This window comes from Aspergillus saccharolyticus (genome assembly GCF_003184585.1).
Source record: "Aspergillus saccharolyticus JOP 1030-1 unplaced genomic scaffold BP01scaffold_12, whole genome shotgun sequence".
In the NCBI taxonomy this organism is placed as follows: domain Eukaryota; kingdom Fungi; phylum Ascomycota; class Eurotiomycetes; order Eurotiales; family Aspergillaceae; genus Aspergillus; species Aspergillus saccharolyticus.
In genome coordinates this window covers 530,673-557,447 of record NW_020290622.1, presented here as the reverse complement: position 1 = coordinate 557,447, position 26,775 = coordinate 530,673, and the positions used below count along the sequence as shown (strand labels likewise).

At 54.1% G+C, this 26,775-nt stretch overlaps 11 protein-coding genes and 1 non-coding gene across 12 annotated transcripts; 5 read left to right on the top strand and 7 right to left on the bottom strand.

Moving 5' to 3' along the window:
- Positions 1–1,383: 1,383 nt before the first annotated feature.
- BP01DRAFT_33188 (uncharacterized protein) lies at positions 1,384–1,872 on the bottom strand. Its single transcript, XM_025573062.1, has 2 exons — positions 1,538–1,872; positions 1,384–1,469 (listed from the first exon to the last, which is right to left on the bottom strand). The coding sequence occupies exons 1-2, from the start codon at positions 1,814–1,816 to the stop codon at positions 1,422–1,424; spliced, it is 327 nt and encodes a 108-aa protein (XP_025432004.1). The 5' UTR covers positions 1,817–1,872; the 3' UTR covers positions 1,384–1,421.
- Positions 1,873–2,899: 1,027 nt separating this feature from the next.
- On the top strand, positions 2,900–5,341 carry BP01DRAFT_33180 (glycerol kinase). The gene is made up of 4 exons (XM_025573059.1): positions 2,900–3,514; positions 3,590–4,584; positions 4,661–4,827; positions 4,899–5,341. The coding sequence occupies exons 1-4, from the start codon at positions 3,243–3,245 to the stop codon at positions 5,256–5,258; spliced, it is 1,794 nt and encodes a 597-aa protein (XP_025432003.1). The 5' UTR covers positions 2,900–3,242; the 3' UTR covers positions 5,259–5,341.
- A 649-nt stretch (positions 5,342–5,990) lies between these two features.
- Positions 5,991–8,028, bottom strand: BP01DRAFT_356191 (uncharacterized protein). The gene has a single exon (XM_025574888.1). It carries the CDS (start codon positions 7,956–7,958, stop codon positions 6,336–6,338), a length of 1,623 nt encoding a protein of 540 aa, XP_025432002.1. The 5' UTR covers positions 7,959–8,028; the 3' UTR covers positions 5,991–6,335.
- Positions 8,029–8,345: 317 nt separating this feature from the next.
- On the bottom strand, positions 8,346–9,230 carry sod2 (superoxide dismutase sodB; the record flags this gene model as incomplete). Its single annotated transcript, XM_025573362.1, has 4 exons — positions 8,346–8,436; positions 8,488–8,555; positions 8,607–9,013; positions 9,110–9,230. 4 exons carry the CDS (start codon positions 9,228–9,230, stop codon positions 8,346–8,348), a joined length of 687 nt encoding a protein of 228 aa, XP_025432001.1.
- A 242-nt stretch (positions 9,231–9,472) lies between these two features.
- BP01DRAFT_339364 (putative G-patch domain protein (TFIP11)) lies at positions 9,473–11,959 on the top strand (the record flags this gene model as incomplete). The annotated part of the gene is made up of 1 exon (XM_025573361.1): positions 9,473–11,959. Exon 1 carries the CDS (start codon positions 9,617–9,619, stop codon positions 11,957–11,959), a length of 2,343 nt encoding a protein of 780 aa, XP_025432000.1. The 5' UTR covers positions 9,473–9,616.
- Positions 11,960–12,989: 1,030 nt separating this feature from the next.
- Positions 12,990–15,891, bottom strand: BP01DRAFT_382199 (uncharacterized protein; the record flags this gene model as incomplete). Its single annotated transcript, XM_025577355.1, has 4 exons — positions 12,990–15,269; positions 15,325–15,650; positions 15,719–15,802; positions 15,864–15,891. The coding sequence occupies 4 exons, from the start codon at positions 15,889–15,891 to the stop codon at positions 12,990–12,992; spliced, it is 2,718 nt and encodes a 905-aa protein (XP_025431999.1).
- A 1,262-nt stretch (positions 15,892–17,153) lies between these two features.
- On the top strand, positions 17,154–17,723 carry BP01DRAFT_356189 (uncharacterized protein). Its single transcript, XM_025574887.1, has one exon. The coding sequence runs from the start codon at positions 17,281–17,283 to the stop codon at positions 17,455–17,457; it is 177 nt and encodes a 58-aa protein (XP_025431998.1). The 5' UTR covers positions 17,154–17,280; the 3' UTR covers positions 17,458–17,723.
- Positions 17,704–18,654, bottom strand: psf3 (DNA replication protein PSF3). Its single transcript, XM_025573360.1, has 6 exons — positions 18,563–18,654; positions 18,434–18,502; positions 18,319–18,377; positions 18,070–18,259; positions 17,885–17,993; positions 17,704–17,824 (listed from the first exon to the last, which is right to left on the bottom strand). Exons 1-6 carry the CDS (start codon positions 18,602–18,604, stop codon positions 17,757–17,759), a joined length of 537 nt encoding a protein of 178 aa, XP_025431997.1. The 5' UTR covers positions 18,605–18,654; the 3' UTR covers positions 17,704–17,756.
- An 890-nt stretch (positions 18,655–19,544) lies between these two features.
- On the top strand, positions 19,545–21,652 carry BP01DRAFT_356187 (TFIIH subunit TFB1 family protein). The gene is made up of 2 exons (XM_025574886.1): positions 19,545–19,730; positions 19,825–21,652. The coding sequence occupies exons 1-2, from the start codon at positions 19,589–19,591 to the stop codon at positions 21,606–21,608; spliced, it is 1,926 nt and encodes a 641-aa protein (XP_025431996.1). The 5' UTR covers positions 19,545–19,588; the 3' UTR covers positions 21,609–21,652.
- Positions 21,653–21,778: 126 nt separating this feature from the next.
- Positions 21,779–23,292, top strand: dscB. The gene is made up of 2 exons (XM_025572623.1): positions 21,779–22,227; positions 22,415–23,292. Exons 1-2 carry the CDS (start codon positions 21,961–21,963, stop codon positions 23,168–23,170), a joined length of 1,023 nt encoding a protein of 340 aa, XP_025431995.1. The 5' UTR covers positions 21,779–21,960; the 3' UTR covers positions 23,171–23,292.
- Positions 23,293–23,371: 79 nt separating this feature from the next.
- Positions 23,372–23,482, bottom strand: BP01DRAFT_t135. Its single transcript has one exon. It is a non-coding gene; the product is annotated as a tRNA-Met (tRNA).
- Positions 23,483–23,616: 134 nt separating this feature from the next.
- On the bottom strand, positions 23,617–26,733 carry BP01DRAFT_423026 (putative PHD finger domain protein (Ing1)). Its single transcript, XM_025579605.1, has 5 exons — positions 25,974–26,733; positions 24,854–25,740; positions 24,534–24,739; positions 23,805–24,470; positions 23,617–23,751 (listed from the first exon to the last, which is right to left on the bottom strand). The coding sequence occupies exons 1-5, from the start codon at positions 26,469–26,471 to the stop codon at positions 23,693–23,695; spliced, it is 2,316 nt and encodes a 771-aa protein (XP_025431994.1). The 5' UTR covers positions 26,472–26,733; the 3' UTR covers positions 23,617–23,692.
- Positions 26,734–26,775: the final 42 nt, after the last annotated feature.

Below are 26,775 nucleotides of genomic sequence, written 5' to 3'. Positions count from 1 at the left end.
CTCCCTTAAACCACGCCGAACCGACTCCCGGCTGGCAACAATTTCTCCGTAAATCAGAGAGCCGAACGAGCGCCTCTGCATCTGGCTATACCACACGCTAAAAGTATACAAGCCAGGGGCAGTCTACCGGTAGACAATCCCTAGTCAGGGCCGAAAATCAGAGCCATTCTACCGTAGCTCTATACAACCATGTTCTCCCCTTATACGTTCATTTTTCATTCGATTAGTGCAGGTAGTGCAGGTAACTCACAAGAAGTTCTCTTGCAGAGTTGGTTTGTCCTACTTGTGATGATAGAACCAGCCTACACAATATCCATTGAATCTGGATTGTAAAGGGAAATAGCAAGACCACTTCAAGACAATCGGCGATATCCCGCATCCACAAAGTGTTCAAATGATCAGAAAAAAAATTGAGCCAGGGGTAAAAAAAGACCCCGGTCTAGAATCCGGATTTAGTGCAACGCGTGCGTGAAAAATAGACTAGTTCACTAGTAGGAGAAAATTGGACATTGTCATGTGCTCGATCGACGAGAATCTTCGGAGGGACACACCCGCAGAGCCCCTCCTTTGGGCGGGCTTCTTTGCCATGGGACCGTAACGAGTTCATACTTCGGATGTCGGTCTCTCGCAAGGACAACGATAGATACCAAGGGGGCTCTTCATTCTCCAAACCTGGAGGGATTGAGGTGGACGACCATTGGGCGTCAAAGAATGCCAGTTGTAGATCTACTAAGTATCACAGTAGCCTATCTGTACAACTATCTTGTACATACTTCGTACATCTGGATGTCAAGTCAGGCAGGCATGTGGATGCGCGCTGCAGGGCTAGTCTGGTTCATCCTTCGATGACCGATCACTTCCCACCAACGCCGCGACTTGGTCCTTGCGCTCCCAAATTTTTCCGCGTGGGATACTAGGTAGTCAATCTAACTCAATGCCGTGACTGGTGGCATCGGTATCATTCCATCTCGTTACCAACTGCTTGTTTCAAAGGAAGAATCAATCATTGATGGATTGTTAGGAGTTCCAGGTAGTTTCTTGCAGGGGCCCCAGATACAGTAGGCACAGACGCAGCTAATTTATGCGGGTGGAGGGAAGAGAAAACCATGGAAGATTTATGGGTCTCATGGGATGTCATGTGGAAGTCTGGCGACTATTCTTAGTGATTCTGTCTTCCCCCAATGCGGTAATCAAGGCACTTTATTCTGCCAGGACAAGAATGAAGAGTCCCAACTCGGCTTGCGAAGCTCGGATATCTTGCCGATGGGGGAAGGGAACCTTGACGGACCAACCGTCGGTAACTACTCGCATTACTACATGCAAAGACTCACAAACTCAGCACTAGACATATTTCGAGTTGTCTCGGCCCTGATGAAAACCGGATTCAACGGGTCAGTGACGGTTTGTGACGCTACAGTAGCTCAGTTGCGAGTACATTGACGATGGGCTAGACAGCAGGTACCATCTACCTGGTTTAAACTTGATACATTAGCGATAAGAACGGGCAGGGGTTAACCTTCCCGATTTTACCACACACCTGGGGGAACATTTTGCCATGGGTGTAAGGGGAAAGGGGAGGACGAGGAAAGCCGGGGGAGGTGAAGGAAAGCACAGTTGTTCGACCCTTTTTTCGATTGGAAAGAGGGGCGAATGTCAATGCTGACGACGGACAGATGGTCGTCTGATCAGAAAAAAAAAATATAGGGGAAAAGAAAAAAAAAAAAGAAAGGTTGAATGAAGGTCCAGAAGGAAGATTGGAAGAGAGTCGAAGGAAGGGATTGCCCTCAACTCCCCCACGCCCCCACTTCTCCGCCATGGATTGAACGAACGGGGATTAAGCAGATTGCCAGTTTGGGGGTTTGGCAAATGCTGTTCGACGCAGGCTTGAACATTTGACTTGCGTCCTCGCGGGACTAGACTGAGTAGGCTCTGGAACTAGTCGCGAAAGTTGCAGTTCAGCCAGACTCCGGACATGACCAGATGGGCCCAGGAGATTCCCCGGAAGAAGCTCCCAACGGGATCCATGATACGTACAGGACAGTCACAGTCGGTAGACAGTCTAGAGCAGCCAGGGGGGTTTTGACCACTACCGCTACCACCACCAAACTGCTACTACCTGCTCCGTACTCCGTAGTACCTACCACTATCTATGTACTTAATTGAATTATTGTTTTATTCCAGATAAAATAACACTAATAAAACAATTTTTGCAAGAATTATGAAGGATTCAATTGAATTGATAATAAAATAAGTAAAGACCAGGTTCCACCTACTTGGATAAAGAGAGAGTCTTCTCCAGCTTTTGTTTCTGGACCAGATTTGATTTCTTTCTCTCTCCTCTCTTCTGCTCTTTTTCGCTGTCCACTTCCACTCTCCTCTCCATCGCTGGATAACTTGACTAAACGACCGACTATTCGACTCTTACTCATCTTACACATAATTGCTAGAGCTCCGCCTTGCCACTACGTACCCCCCCATCACTCCTCTAAAACACACCCAGATTTTTCTCTCAGTTGCTCTTCCTTTCCTCTTCCCTCCCTCCATAACAACGAGTGATATCATACCCCCCTCTCCCCCGACGCTCCCCGAACCCAACCAGGTCTTTCTACCTCTCAGGTTGCGCAGTCTCCCTCCAATTGCCGGGCAGACTTGCTTTTTGTCACCTCCATTTTTTTCCCTCCTGCTTCTCCAGATCCTGGGCTCCGGTTTCCCCACCCGATTTCACCCTAAATCACTTCTACGTCACCAAACTGTCCCCGCCGGTCTCTGCGCCAAAATTCCCGTACAACAGCCCGCCACTTTGCTGGACTGGCCGGTTGCTGCTCAATTGTCGTAGTGTCCAGCCCTAACGTCTCAATTCCTTACCCTCTTCCCTCCACCTCCCAGTGTCCCCACTGGGTCTTTTCCCCTCGTCTGTCTCAAGAAGCGGACTAGGGACGTAATCCTGTTTTCCCCTCGATTCTTACTTCAATACCGCCACCATTTCTCCAATCACTTCTTCCCTTCTCCAGGCTTTGCCTACCTGGTCTCTCTTCTCCTACTTTCGGAAACCCGACGGGCAATTTACCACCAATCCTCTACCTCTGCCTCCGCCTCATCGTTCCCCTCATTCTCATTCTCCTGCCGTCAAGGCTACCGCCACTATCACCACCACTCCTATTACTACTAGAGATAGTACTCCTAAACCACAACCGTCAGCACCACCACCACAACCAGCCGCGAACAAAGTCCGCAAATCCAAAATGAGGAATCCTTTCGATATGTCCGACCTCGACACACTCGTTGAGGAACAGCAAGACCAACAGCCGAATTATGCCGACCTCCACACTCACCAGTCGCATGATGGTAACCGTTCTTTGCTACAGAACGAGCGCCGTGGCGATAACCTCAAGGATCGCTTTATCGGTGCTATTGACCAGGGTACCACGAGTTCTCGCTTTATCATCTTCGACTGCACGGGTGTTCCCGTGGCCAAGTACCAGATGGAATTCCGTCAGATCCACGAACGCTCAGGGTGAGTAGCGCTGCACAACTCTCGTCATGACTGTCGTCATTCACTGAGCTAACAAAATTCTTCTCCTCGCTACAGATGGCACGAACAAGATCCTTTCGAACTGGTCGATTCAGTTTACACTTGCATTGAAGAAGCGATGAAGACCTTTCTGGCTCTGGGCCACTCCCGAGACGACATCGAGGCCATCGGCATTACCAGTCAACGTGAGACCACACTCTGTTGGGACTGGGAGACTGGTGAGCCGCTGCACAACGCGATCGCCTGGCCGGATACCCGCACCACTGGTTTGGTGCGCGAACTCAAGAGTAAGAAGGGTGCAGAAGAGTTGTCGAAGATCTGCGGTCTCCCCCTGTCCACGTACCCCTCTTCGGTGACCTTGGTGTGGATGCTCCGCAACCTGCCCGAGGTGAAGAAGGCCTACGACGAGGGTCGTCTCGCATTCGGTACGGTTGACACATGGCTTCTATACAATTTGAATGGGGGACCGGAAGGCGGCCGCCTGGTGACGGATGTCTCCAATGCCTCGCGAACCATGTTCATGAATCTCGAGACTCTCGACTACGACGATCGCTTGCTGGAGTTCTTCGAATTGGACCGGAGCAAGATTCGGCTCCCCAAGATCATCCCCTCGTCCGATCCGGAAGGGTTCGGCTGGGTCCGATCGGGGCCGCTGGATGGTGTTCCCATTACTAGCTGTCTGGGTGACCAATCCTCCGCCTTGGTCGGTCACTGCGCGTTCACCCCGGGTTCGGCTAAGAACACCTATGGCACCGGTTGCTTCCTTCTCTACAACGTTGGAGAGAAGCCTGTTATTTCGAAACACGGTCTGCTGGCCACCGTGGGTTTCCAGCTCGGAAAAGATCGCAAACCAGTATACGCCTTGGAAGGTAGTGTGGCTGTTGCTGGTAGTGGTATTTCCTTTTTGATGAACAACATGGGTTTCTTCCGTGATTCGCGCAAAGTGAGTGAGGTCGCGGCGAGCGTGCCCGACAGCGGTGGCTGCGTCTTCGTTACTGCCTTTAGTGGTCTGTTTGCTCCCTACTGGATTGATGACGCCAAGGGTACCATCTGTAAGTTTGACCTTTATTTCCCGCCTCTCCTCTCGCCCAATCCGGCTATGATGTCACATTACTGACTGGTCCCTAGTTGGTATCACCCAGCACACTCAACGTGGACACATTGCTCGCGCAACGATGGAGGCTGCCTGTTTCCAAACTAAGGCTATCCTGGACGCCATGGAGCTCGATAGTGGGCACAAGCTGACTGAGTTGGCCGTCGACGGTGGTATGAGCAACTCCGACATTTGCATGCAGGTACGTCACATCCGTTGCATCATGGACTCTTCTCGCGCGAACAGATCGACTAACACGCCTTGTCAATCTAGACCCAAGCCGATATCATCCAAATCCCGATTGAGCGACCGGCTATGCACGAGACCACGGCGCTGGGCGCCGCCATCGCCGCCGGCTTCGCCATCAATGTCTGGAAGGACTTCAGCGAACTCAAGGATATGGACCGTGCCAACCGCACCACCTTCGTGCCCCACGTCAGTCCCGCCCACAGCCGGAAGATGTACCGACAATGGACCAAGGCCGTCGAGATGTCCCGCGGCTGGCTCGACACCAACGAAGAGAACGGCGAAGATGATGAAGAGGAACAACTGGAGGCCGAAAAGCAACAGACGCAACAGCAGAAGTCCCAACAACAATTTCTCCAACAAAACAAAATGGCCTTCCCTCACTAAATTTATCATATAACACTTTTGTTTTGCTCCACGAACCTTTTCCCCGACGAAAGACCAAAGCCGTCCCATCATGATATGTGATTATTCGTTATCGGGGTGTTATGTCTCTCTCTGTGCGTTTCAGCGGTTTTTTTGTGTGTTCTTGCGCTCTGTATTTCTGCTTTCATGTCCGGGGTTCACAGGATATACTCGGTTCTGGGTTTGTTTTTGTGGTTTCATAAAGAAGGGAAAAGAGGGGTGTGGGTGGGAAGGGCAAACACACACACCTTCCCAAGATATTCGTTTGGTTCTTTTTTCTTTTGGAGGGGTTTCTTGTACTTTGCGTTGGGGATACCCGATCTTCCATACCGACGACGTCCAAATCTCCTTGACCGGCTAAACACTCTCAACACACACATCGACCGTGGGGCTGGTATATACAACTTTTCTGCTGTTTTGGCTGGACCGTGATGATGACCGACCATTTTCTTGCCTCCCATTTTGATCTATACATACTCCATGTCATTGATAGCTCTTTATTTCAGCTTACCTTAGATAGATCTTAATAGGTATGATGTCTTGATGACTCATGATGCGGAGTCCAGGGTCTTCGTTGCTTTAAGACGTAGTCTGTACGGAGTATAGAAAGTCAGAAACCGCACGTGCTCGGGTACTTAGCTGATGCGAGACCCTGCCTTAGTACGGCACTAGAGTATGATCATGACGAGGTAAGAAGTGACTTGATTGAATTCAGTCTATTACATTCGCCCTGCTAAGCGACTACCGATTTTCGCTCAAATTAGTAGCAAGAACGGGGGCTATCGCACCCATATAGTACCTGATTATAACCTTGCAAGCTCGAAAACAATGCTTTTCATAACAGTCAAATCACCCTGACAAAAGGTTCCTTCACCGACCCCGGATCTCAATCCAAAACGCCCCATAACACCACCACTACCGCCACGAGAGAGAAAATGAAACGAACACCTGCTTTGTCCCCAACCCAGTTGACCAACCAATCAACCAACCGATCGACCACTATACCCATTTCAAGATCACAGAAAGCTTCTTTGGGAGGGGGGTCCCCCGCCCCATCACTCAGTACCACGAATTGCCCTCCTCGCCCAACTTCTTCCCGGATGGATTCATCGATATGATACGCTGACCCGGCAGTGTATCATCAGAGATCATACTCTCAAAAGTACCGGAAATTGACCGCTTGCCGATCGCCTTGAAGGAGTCGTAAATCCTGGGCGGGATGGTGGTGGTGGTGGTGGTGGTGGCTCCCTCACCGTTTGATTCAATCACGCCTTCCGGGTCTTGGTAGACTTTGGGCATACCCCCCTGGGTCTTCTGCGTGGGGGCAGAGCCATCGGTGCCACAGCAAGCGGCCCATTCCCGCGACAGGGACGGCGCGGTGCCATCGCCCAGGTCACACCACCGCGTGACGACAATGGCGTGCCGGAAGCGCAGGTTCGGGGCACCGCCTGCGCTGTCGGGGGAGCGGTCCTCGGTCAGCTTGACCTCGATGAGGTACTCGGAGGGACACTCGGGGCAGCGGCGCATGGGACGGCACTTGCCGCAGAGCGTGGTTAGGGCGTTGGGGTTGTAGGCGCGGCGGTGCATGATGTCCTTGGCGCGGTGCTCGAGGCCCTGGAGGGCGGAGGTGTCGCGCGGGACGGGGATGTGGGAGAGGGCGCACTTGCAGGCGGCCATGAGGTTACCGTCGCGCCAGTGGGCGCAGACGGAGAAGTAGGGGACGTAGTCCTCGCGCGAGTAGAGGAGGAGACGCACCGTAGACGGCGGGAGGCCCGGGTCGGCGAACCGGGTGGACGTCACGCGCATCAGGAGGTGGTTGTTGTGGATCTGGAAGCGTGTTTGGTGCGACCACTCGGTGCGGCGCCAGCGACGCGAGAGCGTTGTGAACGGGATCCCGTGGTCCGGCGTGAAGCGGTGCGCCCGCAGCGCCAGCTGCACGAAGGTGTAGGGCAGCGTGCGGTTGTGGGTGATCCGGTGTCGTGGGGGAGGGTTGAGTGGGTTGCGGGCTTCCGGGCAGCGGAAGAGCGGGTTGAGTGTGTCGGCCGGTTGGAGCTTCTCATGGCCCGGCTGCGTGCGGAGGTGGAAGCGGCCGCAGGGGATACAGAGGAGATGGTGTGGGAGGTAGCGGTCTTGTGTCGTGAGGAAGTTGACGCGCTGCGTATGGTACTCGGGGAGGGAGAGGACGTAGAACGGGTCGAGTGCTTGGAGGCGGAGGTATAGGGTTTTGCTGGAGAAGGCGAGGCTGGCCGTATCGGCTGGCGTGAGGTAGTCTGTCGCAAGGTGCATCCAGAGCTGCGAGGGCCAACTGGCGATCTGAGGCTCACCGGGGGGCCGGTTGTCGTATTCACTGTCGAGGCCATAGGGGTCGTACCGGTTGAAGTCCTGGTCGCCGATGGTATGGAGGATGGCGGTATGGTCGCGGCTTTCACCCAGCTGGGAGTCTTTGTTGGCGTTTATTTCGCGGTATTTCAATCGATGGGCTTCTAGCAGGGTGAGGGAGGGCAGTGGCGGCACATCTTCACTGGTGGTGCTGGGTCGGTGCAGGCCTGCTGCTCCTCGCAGATCCGGCGTGGATGCGCTATAGCCTTTGCGGAGGACCTGGCGGGATTTCTTGGGCCGGAGGGCGTGGGCGAAAAAGGCTCGCAGGCCACTTTTCTTCTCCCCTGGACTTTCTGCTGACATGGTCACTGCAATTTTACCTATGGAGAGGAACGAAAAGGAGACGAGAAAAGGAGGGAAAAGCAGGTATTGGTAAACCAAATTGAGATGAAACCAAAGGCGGGACTGGATGCGATAAGATTAGAAACTCGACGGATCGGGCCCGGAAGCTGCGGCGCTGCCTTCCGCCCGCTGCCGGGCCTGGACCTCTTCGGCCACACATTACATAATTACGTAGCAGTGCGGAGTACGTACTCCGTTTACGATTAATTCATAGTAGAATAACTTCGTGCATTAGGACCGTAGATGAACAGCCTGATAAGTTCCGAAAATCCATATTACGTTAAACAAAACACTTCGTGAGAACGCTCATCAAGCCGCGCTAGAGTACAATCACTTCCTGCATTACACTTACGCCGAGAAGCGCTTCTCAACGGCCTTCCAGTTGATGACGTCCCAGATGGCCCCAAAGTACTCGGCCTTGCGGTTCTGATACTGAAGGCTGTGAACGAGTTAGTAAGTTGTTTGGCTCCGTCATCCCAAGGGGGCTTACTAGTAGGCGTGCTCCCAGGCATCAATACCCAAGAGGGGCTGGAACTGACCAACGACGGGGTCCTGGTTCTGTAGTCAAGTCAGTCTCTGCGCACCACTCAAAACAAGATTTGTACTCACGGCATAAGTCTTGATGCCTATGCTGCCGGTCTGCTTGTCCTTGACGAGCCAGGCCCAGCCGCTACCCTGAATACCAGCAAGAGCAGCGTTCATCTTGGTCTTGAACTCGTCCAAGCTGCCGAAACTGTCGTTGATGGCGGTGGAGAGAGCACCAGATGGGGGCTCACCACCACCGGCACTCTTGGGAGCCAGGTTCTCCCAGAAGAGGGTGTGGTTGATGTGACCACCGCCATGGAAGTTGATCAGGGGCTTGAGGGCAATCTGGGCAGCAATGTCGCCCTTGTGCTGAGCCTCCTGCAGCTGCTCGATGGCAGTGTTGTAGCTGTTGACATAGGTCTGGTGGTGGTTCTTGTGGTGGAGCTCCATGATCTTGCCGGAAATGGAGGGCTCCAGGGCACTGTAGTCGTCTGCCGAAGGTTAGTGAGTGTTATTGCACGCTGAGCATTTCATTTTCAGCTTGAGCCTTGCGCTAAGGCCGGGTCTGAGGGCCAAGGAGTCCTTACAAGCCAAGTCAGGCAGAGTAGCCTTGCCGCGGGCAAAGGTCAAGCTGCCAGCAGCTCTGGTAGCCGAAGCTCCGTTGCGGAGGGCAGAGCGGGCAGTATTGCGGACGAGAGAAGCAGCCATGATTGATTATGAGTTCGGCAAGTGAGTGGTGAGGATAAGGATACAGTCACTGAGAATGAGTAGAGAAAAATCCCGAAGAACAGACGAAGGAAAGAAAGAAGAAAGAAAAAGAAGTCCGCAGTAGGAGGAGGACGGAAGAAGTTAACGTCATTGTTGCTTTCGGAGAAGGCATTTCCCCGCCCCGACCTGGCCCGATTGGGATCCACCGACTCTTGGTCCCCAGCATTCTTCCCGATAGCTGATGGAAGGTCAACCCCGAGGCCATTCATCGCGTCTATACTTTCTCATTCCCCTCGGTGATGACTGCGGTCTTGATCCGTCAGGCTTCAAGCTCAGACTAGATCCAGTCGACTTTCTGGAACCCAGACCCTACCCGGCGTCCGGCCATGTCTTCCTCCGAATCTTCACCCGTTGCCGGCCAGAAACGCAAAGTTGCCGACATGAGCTCCGACGAAGAAGAGAACTACCGCCCAACCATGGGCTTTCGTGGCTTCAACCGAGCTGCCTCTCGCTCCGAATCCCCTCCTGCGCACGGCGGTCTCGGTAGCGCTCGTCGCAACCCATGGAACAATATGGCGCAGGCATCGACGAAAAGTGGAGGAAACAATGGAGGCAAAGGCATGGGCGGGGGGAATTCCTTCGCCGCGCGCATGATGGCCAAGATGGGCTACAAGGAGGGGCAAGGTCTTGGTTCGTCTGGACAGGGTATCATCAACCCGATTGAGGCCCAGGCTCGTCCCACGGGCGCGGGTCTGGGTGCGGTCCGCGAGAAGACCAAACAAGCTCGAGAGGAGGAGAAGCGGGCTGCAACGCTACGCGGTGAGACCGTCGAGGAGAGCTCAGATGAAGAGCGCAAGAGGCGACAGAAGAAGAAGAAAGAGGAGCGCAAACGCGATGGCAGGAGTGGAACGAGTACGCCGGTCGCTCGAGCGAAGCCCAAATTCCGAACTGCCCGCGAAATCGAGCAGGATATGGAGGGTCTGGAGGTTCCCAACGTGCTGAAGTCTTTGATTGATGCGACTGGGAAAGAGCAGCGGGTGATCACTTCAACCGCCGGGTTGATGACACCGCAAGCGTTCGTCAACCAGGGTGAAGGCGAGGCCTGGAAGATTGCACAAAGGGCGCGCAACGACCTCGAGGCATTCGCAGACGAGTGGAAGGGACTGACGGAGAGGAAGAAATACATTGAGATGGAAGAAAGCCAGATTGTCGAGCAAATGGACACGAATCAGCTCAAGGCCGATCAACTTACCGAGCTGGTTGCGGCAATTGGAGCACTGGATGTATCCGAGAAGGAAGAGACAAGGGCCAAGTTCGACGAGTTAACCGACAAGCTCGAGTCAATAGAGATGAAATTTCGCAACGAGATAGACGAATACCGACTACCAGAGACCGCCGTGGCCGCGATTCACCCTCTCTTCCGCCAGGCTATGGAGGAATGGGAACCCCTCAAGGAGCCGACGTTCCTTGTCGCCAACCTCCGCCGTCTCCAGCCATTACTACTCCGCGATATCCGGGGCACTCACACCCAGCGCTCATCCACCTCCCCTTACGAAACCATGATCTACACCCTCTGGCTGCCACGCGTACGCTCCGCCCTCCTCAATGACTGGGACGTCTACGAGCCCGCGTCCGCAACATCGCTCGTCGTCGCCTGGAAAGAACTCCTCCCACCTTTCATCTACTCCAACGTGCTCGACCAACTCGTAGTCCCGAAGCTCACCAACGGCCTAAAGGACTGGAAACCTCGAAGCAGCAGCAGCAGTAGCCGGCGACACCACCCTTCCTCCTCCTCCCGCTTCCCGTGGTGGCTCTTCACCTGGCTCCAATACCTCGACGACCGACACACGAACCCCAAACAAGCCACAGGGCTCCTCTCCGATGCGAAACGCAAATTCCGGGTCGTGCTAGACACATGGGACCTCGGAAAGGGCCTTATCAGCGGCATCGAGCTCTGGCGCGACGCCTTGGGCTCCGAATTCGACTCTTGCCTGCGCAACCACTTGCTGCCACGCCTGGGTCGCCACCTCCGCGAGGACTTCCAGGTCAACCCGCAAGACCAGGACCTGACCGCCCTGGAGAACGTTCTGCGATGGCAGCCCTTCTTCCAACCCAAGGTCATGGCCCTCCTCCTGACGGCTGAGTTCTTCCCCAAGTTCCACCAGATCCTCTACATCTGGCTCACCAACGACCCCAACTACGAGGAAGTCGCCGAGTGGTTCACCTGGTGGCGCACGCAGATCCCCGCCGCGCTGAACGAGCTCACTATCGTCGACGACGAGTGGAACAAAGCCCTGCAGACCATGGACCTCGCCTCGCAGCTCGGCGACCGCGCCGCTGCAGAACTCCCTGCCCCCACAGCCGCCACCACCACCAGCCACGCACAACAACAACAACCACCCAAAGAAACGACCACCAGACCCACCACCACCACCCCCGCCCCCGGCCCCCCCTCGCGCCTCAAACCCAAAATTATCGAAGAAGTCGCCTTCAAGGATATCCTGGAAGCATGGTGCATGGAGCAAGGGCTTATCATGCTCCCGCTCCGCGAGGCGCACCCGCAGAACGGCCAGCCGCTCTTCCGGATCACGGCCAGCGCGACGGGCAAGGGCGGCGTGGTGGCGTTCGTGCAGGGCGATGTCGTCTGGGTGCAAAACAAGAAGGCGAAGGAGGTGTGGGAGCCGATGGGGTTGGAGGATCGTTTGGTGGAGCGGGCGGAAGGGAAGTGATAATTTTTTTTCTTGCCTTTCTGCCTCCCTGCTTAGCGGCGCGCGCGCGCGCGCGTGTGTGTGTGTGTGTGTCTTTTTCTTCATCTCAACCCCATACTATAGTGAACTTCTTTGAGTTTCTGATTGCGCGTTTCCTGCGCGTTTATAGATAGCGATACTAGATTTGTGCTTGGGGGTTTGTCGGGTTGGTATGGAAGGAGACGATTCGGGAGACGGTTTTCGGTGATCGAATGTGTGTTCTTCTTTATGATACCTACCATGTTTAAACCATTGCAACTACCTGGGAAAAGACCTTTCTCTTCTGTCTTCTGGACGTCAAGCAAATGGTTAATGGAACAGCAAGGGTTGTAGGGTAGGGTAAGCTCGCCATATCCCCCTCGGTATTCTGTGAAGCATGTTCCTGAATTGTAAGTACGGTGCACAAAAGTGTTCCAAGCCGACCTCTAGCACCGAGGCTTTCATTCGTTTGATTGAACTACAGTACATTATACGATCTTCTGATCATCATATCAAAACTCGTCATCAAATGAGAAATGGAGACATAAAAAGAGAATGAGAGGGTACGAGAGAGCGAGTAGCTAACGACAATGACAGTCGGAGATCATGGGACAAACGCAGGAGCATAAACATCAATGTGAAAAGAGCGAGGAAAGAGGAATAGTGAAAAAGGCGTCTTACGGGAAAGCCGAACCGGCTTCAATGAACAATCGTAAAATCATGTGCCAGCCAGATACTGTGATCGTCACAGAAGAGCCGAAGGCATGCATACATTAACACATCGGTAAGTCGGATATCATCATGAGAAAGGAACACATGGGAGGAGAAAAGGGGTACTCAAAAGCCCATTGTATCGTCCGCAACACCGTGAACACAACCCTAAACATCACATGCAACTCATCAGGGTATCATGACATACAATCATCAGGTTGGGGCAGACTGAAACGACAAATGAAAAGAATATTCAATAACAAAACGGTAAGGTAGAAGCACAAGTGAAGGTGCAACTGCACAGACAGTACAAGTGCCCTTCTCAGCCTCGACGAGATTTGCGGTCCATATAGCGCGGCCGTCGCGCAGGATCTTCCTCGTCAGAGCGAACGGAGCCTCTAGATCTCGCATCCAGAGCAAAGCTCACTGTGGGCGTGTCGAGATTTCTAGCGGGCTCGTGGTGAGCTTGGGTTCCAAACTCCTGGGCCATGCGAGTGGGTCTGTCTTTCAAGATCCCACTGGGAGGCATGGCATGCTTGACCGGTGAATGGAGCGGCTCGGGCTTCTTGCTAGACCCTTTCATCCAGCCGAACAGTCCGAGGGAACTCCGTCTCTTGTGGTCCTTGTTGCTGGCGGCCAGCGGCTTGAGTGCTTGGTTGCTTGTGAATGATGACTCGGTGAAAGAATGGGGGAGAGTGCGGCGAGCCTCGTCCGCCATCCCATCTGCGTAGGTTGGCATGGATGCGGACAAATCACGATGACCTTCTGAGTGTTGCTTTACTCGCGGCGGCCTGCTTGGGGCGGTGTTGCGTGTTTTGTGGATGACGGGCGCAGGTGCTCCCTCGTCACTATCTGTTTGGTCGTGTAAAGGAGTGGTCTGGAGGCGACGAGCGTTTCCTGAGCGACCAAACAGTGGCCGTAGGCTGATGCGCTTACGACGCTCTGTATCTGGTTCGGGATGCGGTCTTGGGTCTAATGACTGCAAATCAAGCGTAGGGATTCTAGGCACGTCCGCTTCTCTGAAGCCCGAGTCGATACTGTGCCTGCGGCCGAGAAAAGACGCCTGGCTAGGTGCGCGCGCAACGAGTAGACGAGAGTCCAGCGTGATAGGTCCCAGATTCAACTCAGGCTGTGACTTCTCACCCCGGGGGGCAAGTTTGGCTGCATCAACCCATTCTTGAGAAGTCAATGGCGGCGACGCTGATAAGGGGGCCGAAAGTTCTTCAATCGATCTGGACGGCTTCGCCTGGTAAAGATTCTTGTCGATCTTGGAAAGGACCTTTTCCAGGCTATCTTCATTATACAACGCACTGCCACCATAATGGCCAAGACTGATCTTGTTGAGAGAGTCCTGATTGAACAGCCGATCATCTCGGGAAGTGATGTAGTTTAGGGGAAATAAGGTCGGGGTCATGTCTCCCCCGTCCGTGCTCTGTCGTGGCAGCGTGACATCGCTCACATTCGCCAAAGCCTTGTCACTTTCGATGCTCTGGCATGAACTTCTCTTGGTAGTTAATTCATCCGCAGAACGTGGGCGCCGAAGCATGAGGCCTAATGCGACACCTTGGTCGTAATGACTTTTCTCTGCAATGATACTGCCATTAGAGCAACTCGTGCCTGCGACATATGCAGTACTCATTGTATCCGGTGTAGGCGGCAATTTTGACGTTCCGAAGACGCTGTCGGTGTGTGTCTTTTGACTAGAACCGTAAGAGTCGCTGTCGAAACTCGTCTTTTTGGGTCCCTGTGAAATGGACGACTGCGTGGTACACCGCGACGCTTCATCCACAAAGACGTCATGTGGTGGTGAAACCCATGATTCGATACGGTCTCTACTCCGGGAACCACTGAGGTCAGATAATTCTGAGCCATCTGCTGCAAAATCCTTCCTGATGACGGGGATCGCCAGCTGGTCGAATCCAACAACATCACCATCTGATCCAAGGGGAAAGAGTTCGCTGCATTCACTGAGAGCACTAAGTCTAGGCGATTCCGGGTCAAGGGGGTCATTGATTGACTGCAAACTTTCCGATTTTGTGATTTCAGTCATCGCAGCATGAGCCTGGTCTTCGGACGGCTCACAGAAGCTCTGAAGTGCAGCTGGATCTTCTCTTCCGTCGCGCAAGAATGACGGTGCTCTTTGAAGTTGATGAGAAACGGATGTTTTTCGGTGAGTTGCGGATGGGTCGGTGCTGCCTTTCGACGATGTTCTGTCCGGGATCTGAACGACAACTTTCTGCTTAGGAGTCGTGGAATCCTCCTCATCTGGTCGAGCCGTCGAAGGTCTCGATGAATCCTCGCCAGCTTGCAGTTCTGTCACCTTGCTTTCCAAAAGACAGATCATGCTCACGGCCTCTGTTATCGCGTGATCCCTTCGGTCGATCTCTTGCCTCAATTCCTCATTCGATTCCCGCAGCCGCTGGTTATCAGCTTCCGCCTCGCGAAGTTCCTGCACTTCCTCTTCCAAGCAGCGCAGACGCTGAAGTTCTTCCTCCATCTCTTCCATTCTTTGTAGCTTCTTCTCCAGTGCCGTCACCTGCTGTACACGATGGAAGATCTCAAGTTTCAGGTCAAAGTTCTGCTTGTTGATTTTCGAGACATACTGAATCCAGTCAGTAAAGGACAAGTCTTCAACGCAACTGGGGGCTGAAACCTACCTCTCCCATCTCTCTTACCCCCATGTCATTTGGTTGTCGTGTACCTGACGAGGCCACACTATGAACCCTGCGCTGTTTGTCAGAGCCAACCTCTTCCCAGGATTGACCTCGAGACTGTGTCTGTGACTGTGCGTGTGATCGCGCAGGCGACTGGGATGGGGACAGGACTTTCGGACGACGCCGCTCGGGTGTCCGAGGATTGCATTGCTTGTGTTCGTCCGATCCACCTTTAGAACTTCGACTTGCGCGCTGCTCTTTCAACAAATCTTGTAGTAAACCTGAGGAAGGGTTGACAAGTGGCGCGCTGGGTTCGTTTTCGGGCGTATCTGAAAAATCCACAGACCGTCAGCCACTGCGGTCCTTGAGTGCTAAAAAAACAATATAGGTGGCTCACCGGCTCTCGATCGCTGAGGCGTCTGAGGTGTTGCAGTTCTCGGTGTCATTGATAATGGTGATGCGTCATTCAACCATGACATTTCTGGGAGTGGTCAATTTTTGGAAGTCGGTGTGGGGTCTGGCTGGGGTATATAAGATCGTACCTGAACTCATCTGCGACGAAGAGTCCATGGTGACAGACCCCTTGACTCGAACTAAGGCAGGAGGCTTCGGAGGGATTGATGTGACTGCACAGTGAGGTGAAACGTCAATTTTCACACTTCCTTGGAGTCTCTCCGACCCCTTGTATGAATCAAGGGATAACCGGATGGCAGGAACTCACTCTTGCGTTGCGCACTTTGACTCCGCGACAAGGACAAGGGATTTTTCGTAGGAGAAGTAGCTGGAGATGGATAGGAGCAGTGTCGCAGAGAAGACGGTGTCGACGATTGCACCGAGATGGTACTCCGTCTCTGGAGTGTTGTGTCCATTTTGATGGATTGTGGGCACCGGAGCAAAAAAAAAAGGAGAGATCCCACTACTTGCTGCGCATCACTGACAAGACGCAGGACACCAGTCTCACTGCAGTCGAACGCAGGGTTGTATCCACCAAAGATGCGGATCGAATTGAAAGAGGGGCTGTAATTCGACCGATAGCGTAAGGAGAAAAGCAATGTCGCGTCCTGAGGATGGAGAATCGGGCTGGCGAGTGAGGTGACGACAGGACAGGCCCACCGCCTCAGACAATCTGGCGGGGGGCAGCGAGGAGAGGCGATTGACGCAGCCAGAGAAGGATAAAAGGATGACAATCGCGACCGTCTAAGGGGCACCGTGAAGTGGAAGTGAGGGGAGAGAGGAGAAAAGGCGCCAGGAAGGATTGTGACGAGTCAAGCGTGGATCTTCAGATCACACAGAGCCAAGACAGGAGAGAAAGAGTGACAGGAAGTGATCCCCGCACTGCACGATGATCGGAGAGTGGGCGCTAGTTTGGTACGAAGTGATCGATGTAGTTATAGTTCTTTATTGTTACAACTGAAGATTTGTTGTAGCCTCAATGGTATGTATGTATCGATAGAGAATGGAATGGTGTTGCGGTTGCCATGCGACGATACCAGATCGAACCACGTTTGAATTGTGAATGCTAAAGGTGAGATGCTGAAGGAATGTAATCGAGTCTCAGCTGGAGGGGAACCAACTAGAACTATTTGAGTCGACTATTAGTCTAATGGATTAGTCCAGTGGCATTACTCCGTAGATGAAGAGAGGAGAGGAGAATTAGAACTATTAGTCTAAAAAATTAGTAGGAAGTGGATCAAGGCGTCGAGTGGATTTACTGGAGAAGGAGACTAGTTTAGACCCGCGGTTCCTTCCAGACCAGTTGGTGGTCATGGCGCTCTTCCGTGTTCGTTCCCTCCTCGCCTTTCTGTCTCTCTAAAATCTCACCTTCTTTCGGCCCTTCAATTTCCATCTCATCCGGTTTATCTCGGGAGTTGTGATGCATCGTCCCCGGTTCGCTTCCTTTGATGCCGTGGTCGATGAGTATTCATTGCTGGTGATTGGCTTGAGTCCATCGTTGAAGCCATGGTTGCTCTAAACGTGGTATCTCACTCGCTAAAGTTAGGATCAGAGCCTGGTGCACACACGCTCTTTGCATTCCCTGTTCAGCGGTTCGATCAATCCCCCTTAGCAGATCAATCTGGGCTGTTTGCCTCCGGCGCGTTGGGATTGACGAGGATCAGCATGCTGTCTCCCTCATAGATCTTGGGCCTCTGACTTCTTTGGGTTTTTAAAAAAGAAGCCGTTGGGTCCGCCCTTCCAACGAGATGAGATCACTGCTACGATGAACGATCTGTCACCTCGGTTATCTCTCCACAACTTTCCGATCATCGCAGAGTCGTAGTAGCTCATAAATGTCTACAGATGGCTAGCCACCTTCCGATTCTCGAATTAAACGGCGCTTCTTTCGTAGAACATATTACATTGTTTCATTAAACGGAAATCACTCGCTTCTATGATGATGGCGAGCACAGCTCAGCCCTTTTCGGTGCATCTTCAGCTCATTTCTTCTTCGACTCACCCGCCCAAACCCGGGTCTCTTTGGCGCTGTCATGCGTAGCTCGAAACACTGTGAGAAGTCAATGGTCAGCAATAGGGAACAGAGCAGATCAACGGCCTCAAATCTCACATTGTCGTTCCGTCTCATCCAGACCACGCAGGAAATCCGCCCCTTGGCCCAGCGCGCCCTGCGGATTGTGCGCATGGTCGGCGATCTGCGCTGCACGCTTCTTGAATGTCTGTCGGTTGACAAGCGACGCCGTTCAGTATTGTCTCTTTGAAATGTCACTTCACCTGACGCGGAGGGGTAGATACATTACTGAGCACATCCACCATCTCCTCTTCCTCAAACAACTCCAGCACCCGTTCGCTCAAGCTGTAGAAATGAGGCGCCAGCGAGCGCAAATCAACCGTCCGCGGATCGGCCTTCAACGCATTGAGCACTCGATCTGACAACGCATAGGGAAGATCCAGCGTCACCAGTCGCGAGGTACCAAGCCGTGCCCTTGGTATCCATTAGACACAGGCGTCGATGGTACTGGTTGAGCATAAAATAGTACTGACCCGATAGACAGCATCTCCCCCAGCCAGAGAGGCAAATCAATGCGTGTCCCAGCTTTGATCTACTGCAGAGTCAGTCAAGTGAAAAGTCTAGACTCAAGGAGGAACGCAGCCATACATTCTCTCCCGGATTGCCTTCTAGAATGCCAAGCCCCGGCACGTCGAGCTCAAATGTGCATGGCAGTTTCTACATCCAGATCGCCTTCGTTAGTCTTCCAAGTACAGGCAAAGCTCTCGCCTGACCAACCTGCGCGTCGGTAAGAATCGCATCAATATCGTAGTAAGACATTCTCCGGAATTTTCAGAGCAAGATGACGTCTTCAATGAGATAGGCTGGCCTCCGCAGAGGATTATTGCTCTGGACTTGTCGAGTCTGCGACGCGTCCCCGCAAACCGCGCGGTCACATGATTATACACCTTATTTCAAAAGCAAGCCAATGAGATCGCAGCTATATAAGCGAGTTGGTATAGATTGAATTTCGAGCCATGCGCATTGAAAAGACTGTCCAGGTTTTTTTGAATTAGCGAAAGTGTATAATAAAGCTCAACTTGTGAGCTGAGAAGAGATTGAGCAGGTCCTAGGCACTTACGGGGATATGTGTATCCATAACCTTGCGATGGGTACATCATCTTTCACATTGTGGCTGCTAGCTAGACTCCTTCTCATATTTTCAGTGATAATGAGTAAAACAATTGACCTCCAATTCTGCACCATTTAAGGGCTTGGTAGATCTTCTCGGTCTTTCTGAGCTAATGTTCTGTGAAGGTGGCTATGAGAATTCCCAGTCATAGTGTGTATCGAGTGCCCTGACAAATTGTATATAATGGCAAAGCTGGGCGGATATTATTCCTCAATCCGAACACATCCAACAACCCACCACCACGCAATAGAGTTCGAACAACATGTCACCTTCAATCAGATGCATATGAGGGGTCAAAGCAAATTCAATTGACTGTCAAAGTACAGACACTCAATCCTGATCAGGTCTAAGCAGCGATGGCTTCGATGACCCAATGACTAAGCAAAGTCACATGTCTCTCACCATCAATCATCACGTGCAAATATCAGCGATCAATCCATGGCGGAACCGGCCGTCGGTCTTTCACAATCTTCTCCAACTTTTCTGCTTCTATTCCCGGTCTCCGCGAAAGACAAACTTGTCTTGATCTCGAAGGCTCCTGCCCTTCTGATTCTCGCGTGGGACATTCTTCTCCCGATGGGCGGAGCCCTCGACGCCGCCCAGGACAGTGGACGCTGTCGAGCTCGATGACGATGGCCCCTCCGAGCGGGTCGGCAGTGTACAAGAAGAAAGATGGCACCCTGACCATGTCGCCGGACCAGCAGTCGGTCTCCTGGATTCCAGCGGCGGGTGGTGCAACGGGGACGATTACGATCTCCGTGGCTCAGATAACGAGTGCGTTTTTCCCGGGGTCGAAAACAAGCCTACAAAATCTACTCAGAGCTCTTTCCAGCTCTTTGCAACTAACACAAGGATGGAACAAACCTAGATTTACAACAGACCCCCGCGACTAGTCCAAAAGTAATGCTGAAGATCCACGTCCTTCCTCCCAGCGCACCGGACAACACTCCCGAACAATACGTCTTCAATTTCACGGCGGGAGCGAATGCACGAGCCGAGGCGGACGCCATCAAAGATGCGCTCAGCGCGGCCATTCAGGCTGCCAAGACCGCCCAGGCCGCACCCACCCCTCCGGTCGCTGCTGTTGCGGCGGCCAGCGGTGGCGGGTCGACCGAAGGCGTGTCCGCGGCGATGGCGATGGCGAATGCGATAACGGCCGGAGGAAGAAATGTGAAGCCATGGGATGACGACAAGCGCCTCCAGAGCGACATGGAGCTGCAGCAGTCGCTACTCAAATCGAACCCGCAGCTCCAGCGCATGTTCATGGAGTCGATGGGCACGAAGCCCGAAACCCTCTCGGCTGGACAATTCATGAAGCAGTTCTGGTCCACGCGGCTGCATCTTCTGCGAGCCCATGCGATCGAGCGCGCGCAGACGCGCGGGTCCTACAATGTGCTGTCAACGCTGAAACCACGGGTGGAGGACAGCGTGACGAAGCTCAACATCAGCAAGGAGCAGATCCAGCTGATCTTCAACCAGCACCCTCTGGTGAAGCAGGTGTATGACGAGAACGTGCCCAAGTTGAGCGAGACGCAGTTCTGGTCGCGGTTTTTCCAGAGCCGGCTGTTCAAGAAACTGCGCGGAGAGCGGATCTCCGAGACGGATGCGACGGATGCGATCTTGGATAAATACTTGAAGGCAGACGAGCACGGGAACCTGCGAGAGGCGCAGGTCCCGCACTTTTTGGATCTGGCGGGCAATGAGCTTAATCACAGCCAGCGGCGCGGGAACCGCCCGGACCTCGACATGCGACCATCGTCCGTGGAGAAGGTCCCCATCATCCGGACGTTGAATAACCTCAGCGAGAAAATCATGGCCAATGTCGCACCGGCGGATGCTATACCGCAAGCGGGCGGAGATACTGAGGAGGACACATATAACGAGCTGCAGCTGCGTGATCTGCGAGGGGATGAGGAGCAACGTCGCGTTCTGCTCAATGTCAAGGACCAGAGCCGGTTTTTCTCGTCTCAGTCGAAGACGGATACAGATGAAGAGAGTCGACTGTTTGCTCAACAAGATCCGAAACAGATTCTAAATGATTTGCGTGATGATGCTGAGCAGAATCTGCCAGAGGGCGGGGTAGTGCCTCTTGGACGATTAGTCGAACCGGAGGAAGAGGAAGATGACGATGAGATGAAGCAGGCGAGCCAGGTGGGCTCCCGGGTCAACTTAAAGCGGGCATCGAGCCAGATCCTCGAGGCCATCCGGGATCGCCGCGCCCAAACGGAGGTCTCGGCAACCTCGGGTACATTCGGCCTGTCGAGCGCGCTGTACGACCGACTAACGCTCACGCACGCTACTACTACGGAGTTTTTGCACCAGTTCTGGCAGGCGTTTTTGTCTGGGAACCCGGATCGCGCGGGCGAATTGGCGTCGCTGGTGGAGTCCCTTAACCGAGCCATGGAGCGCATTAAGGCCGTGCAGCAAGACGCGGAGGCGGAGCGACAGGTGGAGGTGGACCGTTTACGGCGCCACGCACGCGAAGTGCTTGAGGCGACCGGCAAGAAACTACGGATCAATCTGGCGAATGTCGCTGGCGGCGAGCAGGCCGTGACCCGGCTATTGGGGCCGACGATCCGCGCTCTGGAAACGGCGCTGACAAAGTATAAGGAGGCATTAGCAGAGGAACTGAAGGAGGTGCCTCCAGCATAACGGGATCTGTATGATAGACTAGACATAAAAAGCTTGAATGGTGATTACATAGTATGATAATGGATAACTACTGATGGCAAGAAAGTAGCTTAGCTTATCGGCATGCCGAGCCCCTCATTAGGAGCCTCGGCCCGCGTGCGGTCTCTGGCGTGACTGCGCGACGTGGCCATCATCACTTCCGCATCTCCAACTCCGCAGTCCGCAACCTGCAACCTGCAACCCGCCACCCCTCATGCTCATACTCATACTCATACTCTAATCTGATCCAACCCCAATTTTGCCCAGCAGACATACCAAAGTCACCGCCCAACCCAATCAACCCGACCCGCGAGGGCAACCGACAACCCCCACCATGCAAACCTCCGGCCTGACCAACGCTCCGATCTCCAAATGCCTCCTCATCTACACCATCGCCGCCTCGGTGGCGCTCGCCATTTTTGATGTGAAGCATCTAGTGGACATCCACGTCACCCCGCACTTCTTCCCGTATAGCCAATTCTGGCGCATCGCCGTCTGGCAGGTCGCCGGCTTCGCCAATTCCACCGAGGCCTTGTTCGCCGCAATGCTGGCTTACCATCTTCGCGTGGTGGAGCGCGCGTGGGGGAAGCGGAAGATGGCTGTATGTGGCCCTGCACCAAAAAAAACACATATTCCTTCCTGCTCTGCACAGAGAACACACATCCTGCCTCTCTGCAAAGAGAAAACAACTCCCTCTCCCCCGGCACAGAAACCTCCAAAAAACCCACCCACCTACTCATCCACCTTCAAAGGAAGATCAAACAGACTAACATTGGCAAAATAAACAGACCTTTCTCCTAACAATCCTGCTCCCAACCACCCTCCTCCCACCACTAATTCTAACCACCCTCCTGCGACCCCTCACCCTCTCGAAACTTAATTACCTGCCGTCGGGCCCGACGGCCTTGCTGTTCGCCTTATTGGCGCAGTATCATGCTTCGATTCCGGCGACCTTGCGCTATTCTTTTGCTGTTAGCGGCACACCCAGCACAGGCAGTAGCACAAGCAACACAGCTTCCCCCAACAGCAGCAGCAGAACAAACCCCAGCAATTCCAGCAACAACAACAACAACAACACCTCAACACAACCCGCCACCGAACAACAACAACACCAACAACAACAACCCCCGAAATATCAATCCCAACCAACAATAACCCTCACCGACAAATCCACCACCTACCTCATCGCCCTCCAGCTCGCGCTCTCCCAATTCCCCGCCACGATCCTCCCCGCGGTAGTAGGGTGGGGCGTCGGCCTAGCGTGGCGGACGGAAGTGTTACCGTTGGTTGGGGTGCCGGGGGGGTATCGGTGGCGGGTGCCGGGGTGGGTTGTTGGAGATGGGAGTGTCAGGGCTGCCGGGGGAGATAGGAGTAGTGTTCGGGGTGGTAGTGGTGGTGGGAGTGGGAGTGGTGGGGAACGGTATGAGGAGTTACGGCGGAGGTTGGAGGGGGAGGTTGTTGCTGCTTCTGCCTCCTCTACTGGAACTGGGGCTGGAGAGGGCGCTGCGCAGCGGGTGAGGAGGGGTATGGGTTTGAGTGGTTAGATCAGGGATTATCGAGTATGGTCTGGAGTTTTTAGTTACGTGGATCAGCGTTGAATTGGGTTGTCTATGGACTGACTGTATGCACTGTAGAGTAACTAGTGCTGCTGCAATACACACTCGGGTTCTATTTAGGAGTGTAGGATTGTGTTGCTGCTGGCACGGCCACGGGCAACACACACAGACAGACAACAAGAAAAAAATTGTCCTCAGGGAGGATCGAACTCCCGGCCTTGGGATGTCTAGGAAGTTGAAGCTTCCAAGTCATATACAACTGATATGAGACCCACGTGATAACCACTACACCATGAAGACATTTGTCGAGATGCGGCCAGAAGTATGTCACTATGACTCAGGAGTAGCGGAGAACACTCACACAGCTCATGCCTAACATATCATTTGCCCCGATATCCCCCCCCCCAAAAATACGCATGACAAGCAACAAATCTCATTGTATTGTGGTGTATATACTGCCTCAATTCTATCGGAACCCAGCCACAACTCCAATACCCCTAACCAGCTGAATCAACGCCCACTACGACTCCGTCGCATGTTATCCTTGCACTCATTACAATACCATTTGACTATTCCTATGTTAGCAGATCCAACACAGATCCATGGGATGGAGCACACATACCATTCTTTCCAGGCGGCTTGGTCAGCCCCACGCACGACAGATGAAACCACTCCCGTGGACAAGCATCGTTATCGCACGCCACCATCTCGCCGAAGCTGATCTCGTTGCAGTAGCAGTACCGCGGCTCGCCATCTTCGTCCTCGTCGTCGCCCTCATGAAGAGACTCCTCGTCCTCCGACACCGCCCGCTGCGGCACCACCACCGGCACGCTGCCGTTCTTCTTGTGCGAGCGTTTCGTCGTGGTTGCGGGAGCGGGATCCGTGCTTCGCGTCGGACGCACCCGTTGCGTCGTCGTGGCGGTGGTGCTGGTTTCGGTGAAGGTCGATAGCACCGGGGTGGAGGTCTTGGAGGATCGACCCTTGGGCGGCGGCGGGTTCGGAGCCGGTGCAACAGTGGCAGCAGCAGCAGGTGCAGCAGCAGCCGTGGCAGCTGAGGTGCCACCAGATGCTGTTGTCGCTGTCGCCGTCGGGGTATCGCCCGGTTCAATGGAAGGCGTCGGTTTGCTGCCGTCTGTGTCTTCTCGCTTCGTGCTTATTGGGACGGGCATCTTCGCCACGTCTACAGCCTCGTCTGCCATATCCCGTGGAGTTTCGTTGGCCGAGCTGGGGGTGGCTTCGGGCTTGGCTGTACTCTCCTTGATGACAGTCTTCGTCTCGGTTGATTTGTCTACTCCCAGCATGTCAGCTGTAGCTCTGTTGCATCGCAATTTATCGTTCCAGGAAAGCTTACTGTTGCCGGCGACACGATTGGACGCGGAGGATGATGGCCGCTGACGGCCGTTGTTTGCGTGTCCGGCATTCTGCTGCGCACGGGAAGACTGGGGACGTGCCGCGCCAGGACCCGGACTGGCCGCATTGCGTGGGATCGTGGCCGCAGCAACAACAGGCGAAGGAGCGAGAACTGGCGAATCAGCCGCAGAGTTGCCCGGATTGTTTCTGTTTGATGCCACAAATCAGTCTGAATCCCTTGTAACCATAAGAACAAAGAGGTTTGGCAACTGTGTAAGGAAGCAAACATCAGACGAAAAGACAAAAAATGCGCAGCCTTACCTCTTGCGTGAAGCCGCATTGGCATTCGGGGCGCGCGATCTCTTCTTGGTAGTGGCACCAGCACCAGCACCGCCAGCACCTCCAGTAGCATCCACATCCTTAGACCCAGCCCGGCCGGAGCCACCACCGGTAGCACCGCCCGCGCCGCTGGCCGACCTCTCCATCGCAGCCCCCGTATCCACAGGCGGAGGCCTCTCAACCTTCCTCCTCTTGGCCTGACCAGAGGTACTGCCTCCATGGCCAGCACCGCCGACATGCTCTCCCGCCTGGCCACCCGCAGTGCCACCAGCACCAGCTCCTCCTCCTCGGGACTTTCCACCCTGCCCTCCCTTCCTACCCCCACCCGAGCCACCCGAGCCACCAGCAGCCCCCGCTCCAGCACCCCTAGCCGCATCGTCCAAGTCCGAATCCACATGGCCCGGACCCTGCCCAGCCCCCGCGCCACCGCGCCGCTGCCTTCTAGCTATTACTGCCTCCCGTCTAGCGTCGCCCCGCGAGGGGCCCTCCGCATCATGCCCAGTTCCATGCCCATGCCCATGACCAGTATGCCCATGTGTGTGTCCATGCGTCAACTCCGACTTCCCCGACGCCGTAGCCTCGCGCCTAGGACGCTCCGTCGTCTTGGCGCCGCCCGCCCCAACACCAACCAACCGATTCGAATATGCCCAATGTGATAAGCTCCCCAGCCGCGCCTCATCACTGACCTCGCCCGCAATGAAGGGGAAGACGGCATCGAGGCGAGTCAGCTGGCGATCGAGCTCATCGTTCGCATTCGAGATGACGTGGTTTTTCTCATCGGCCGTCATCATCAGGTCGGAGAGGGTATGGCGGACCCGCTCGAAGAGGAGCCGTCGGTTTTTGCTCGCGGAGGATTCCGATGAGGGTGGCTATATTTCGTTCCAGCTGCAGTTAGCGAATGACTCCCAAAGTGTCGAATATGATTATGCAGTGCGCTGTATCCATTGTGACGATAGCAGAAAGAAGAGAAAAAAAAATCACACATCCACTAACATCATCCGCCTAGCCAAAAAAAAAAAGAAAACCCCCATCCCACCAGCACCGACGAAAAACACACCCAAACTAATCAAAACAACACAACGACGAAAGGAAGCAAACATACCAAAGATCCCATCCCCAAGCCCTCGACTCCCCCAATGCCAATTCCAATCTCGTCCCCCAGTCTGGGGGTCTGCACCTGTTCCTCCACATTCATCTCGACCGGCCGGGACTCGGCGCTCGCCTTCAGCAGCTGCAGCAGGTTGTCCTCCAGCGCCCAGGCCTTGGCGTCCACCTCCTTCAGCAGCGAATTATGCCGCCGGAACTCGCGCGGCAGCGCCGTGATGGCGTCCGTGAAATGTGTGAGCGCCGGGTAGAAGCCATGAGGCATGGGGGTGGCGGTTGCTGAGTTGCTGTCGGCGCGATGGGCGGCGGCGCCATGGCCGAAGGCGAAAGAGGAGCGGGATTGCGTCTTGGAGGTGCGGGAGGGGTTGGTGCGCGTCTGGCGGGTTTTGGTCGTGGTGGTTGCGGTTGTTGTTGTTGTGGTGGTAGTCGTGGCGGCAGCGGAGGGATTGGGATGGGTTGTGGAGGTGGTGAGGCTGGATGAAATTGTGGTTGACATTGTGTATTATCAAGAGAACCTTGCTGGTGAGAGGGAGAGAGGGGAAAGAATTAAGGCTAAGTGAGAAGGAGGGAGAGAAGAAGAGCGGAGAATTGAGGATAAGAGAAGAGGATTGATTTGCCGGTCGAGTCTCCGTGGGACACACGGTCCACGTGCAATAGTGGAATACCGGGCTAATCAAGCAGATATGAGACAAAAGAAAGTACTGCTGTTGCGATGACCCTCGAGAAAGAGCTTCGGCGCAACGGGCACGAAGAAGGATAAGTTGTAGCGCCGAAGATAAAGTGGTGGATTGCGGTGCGGA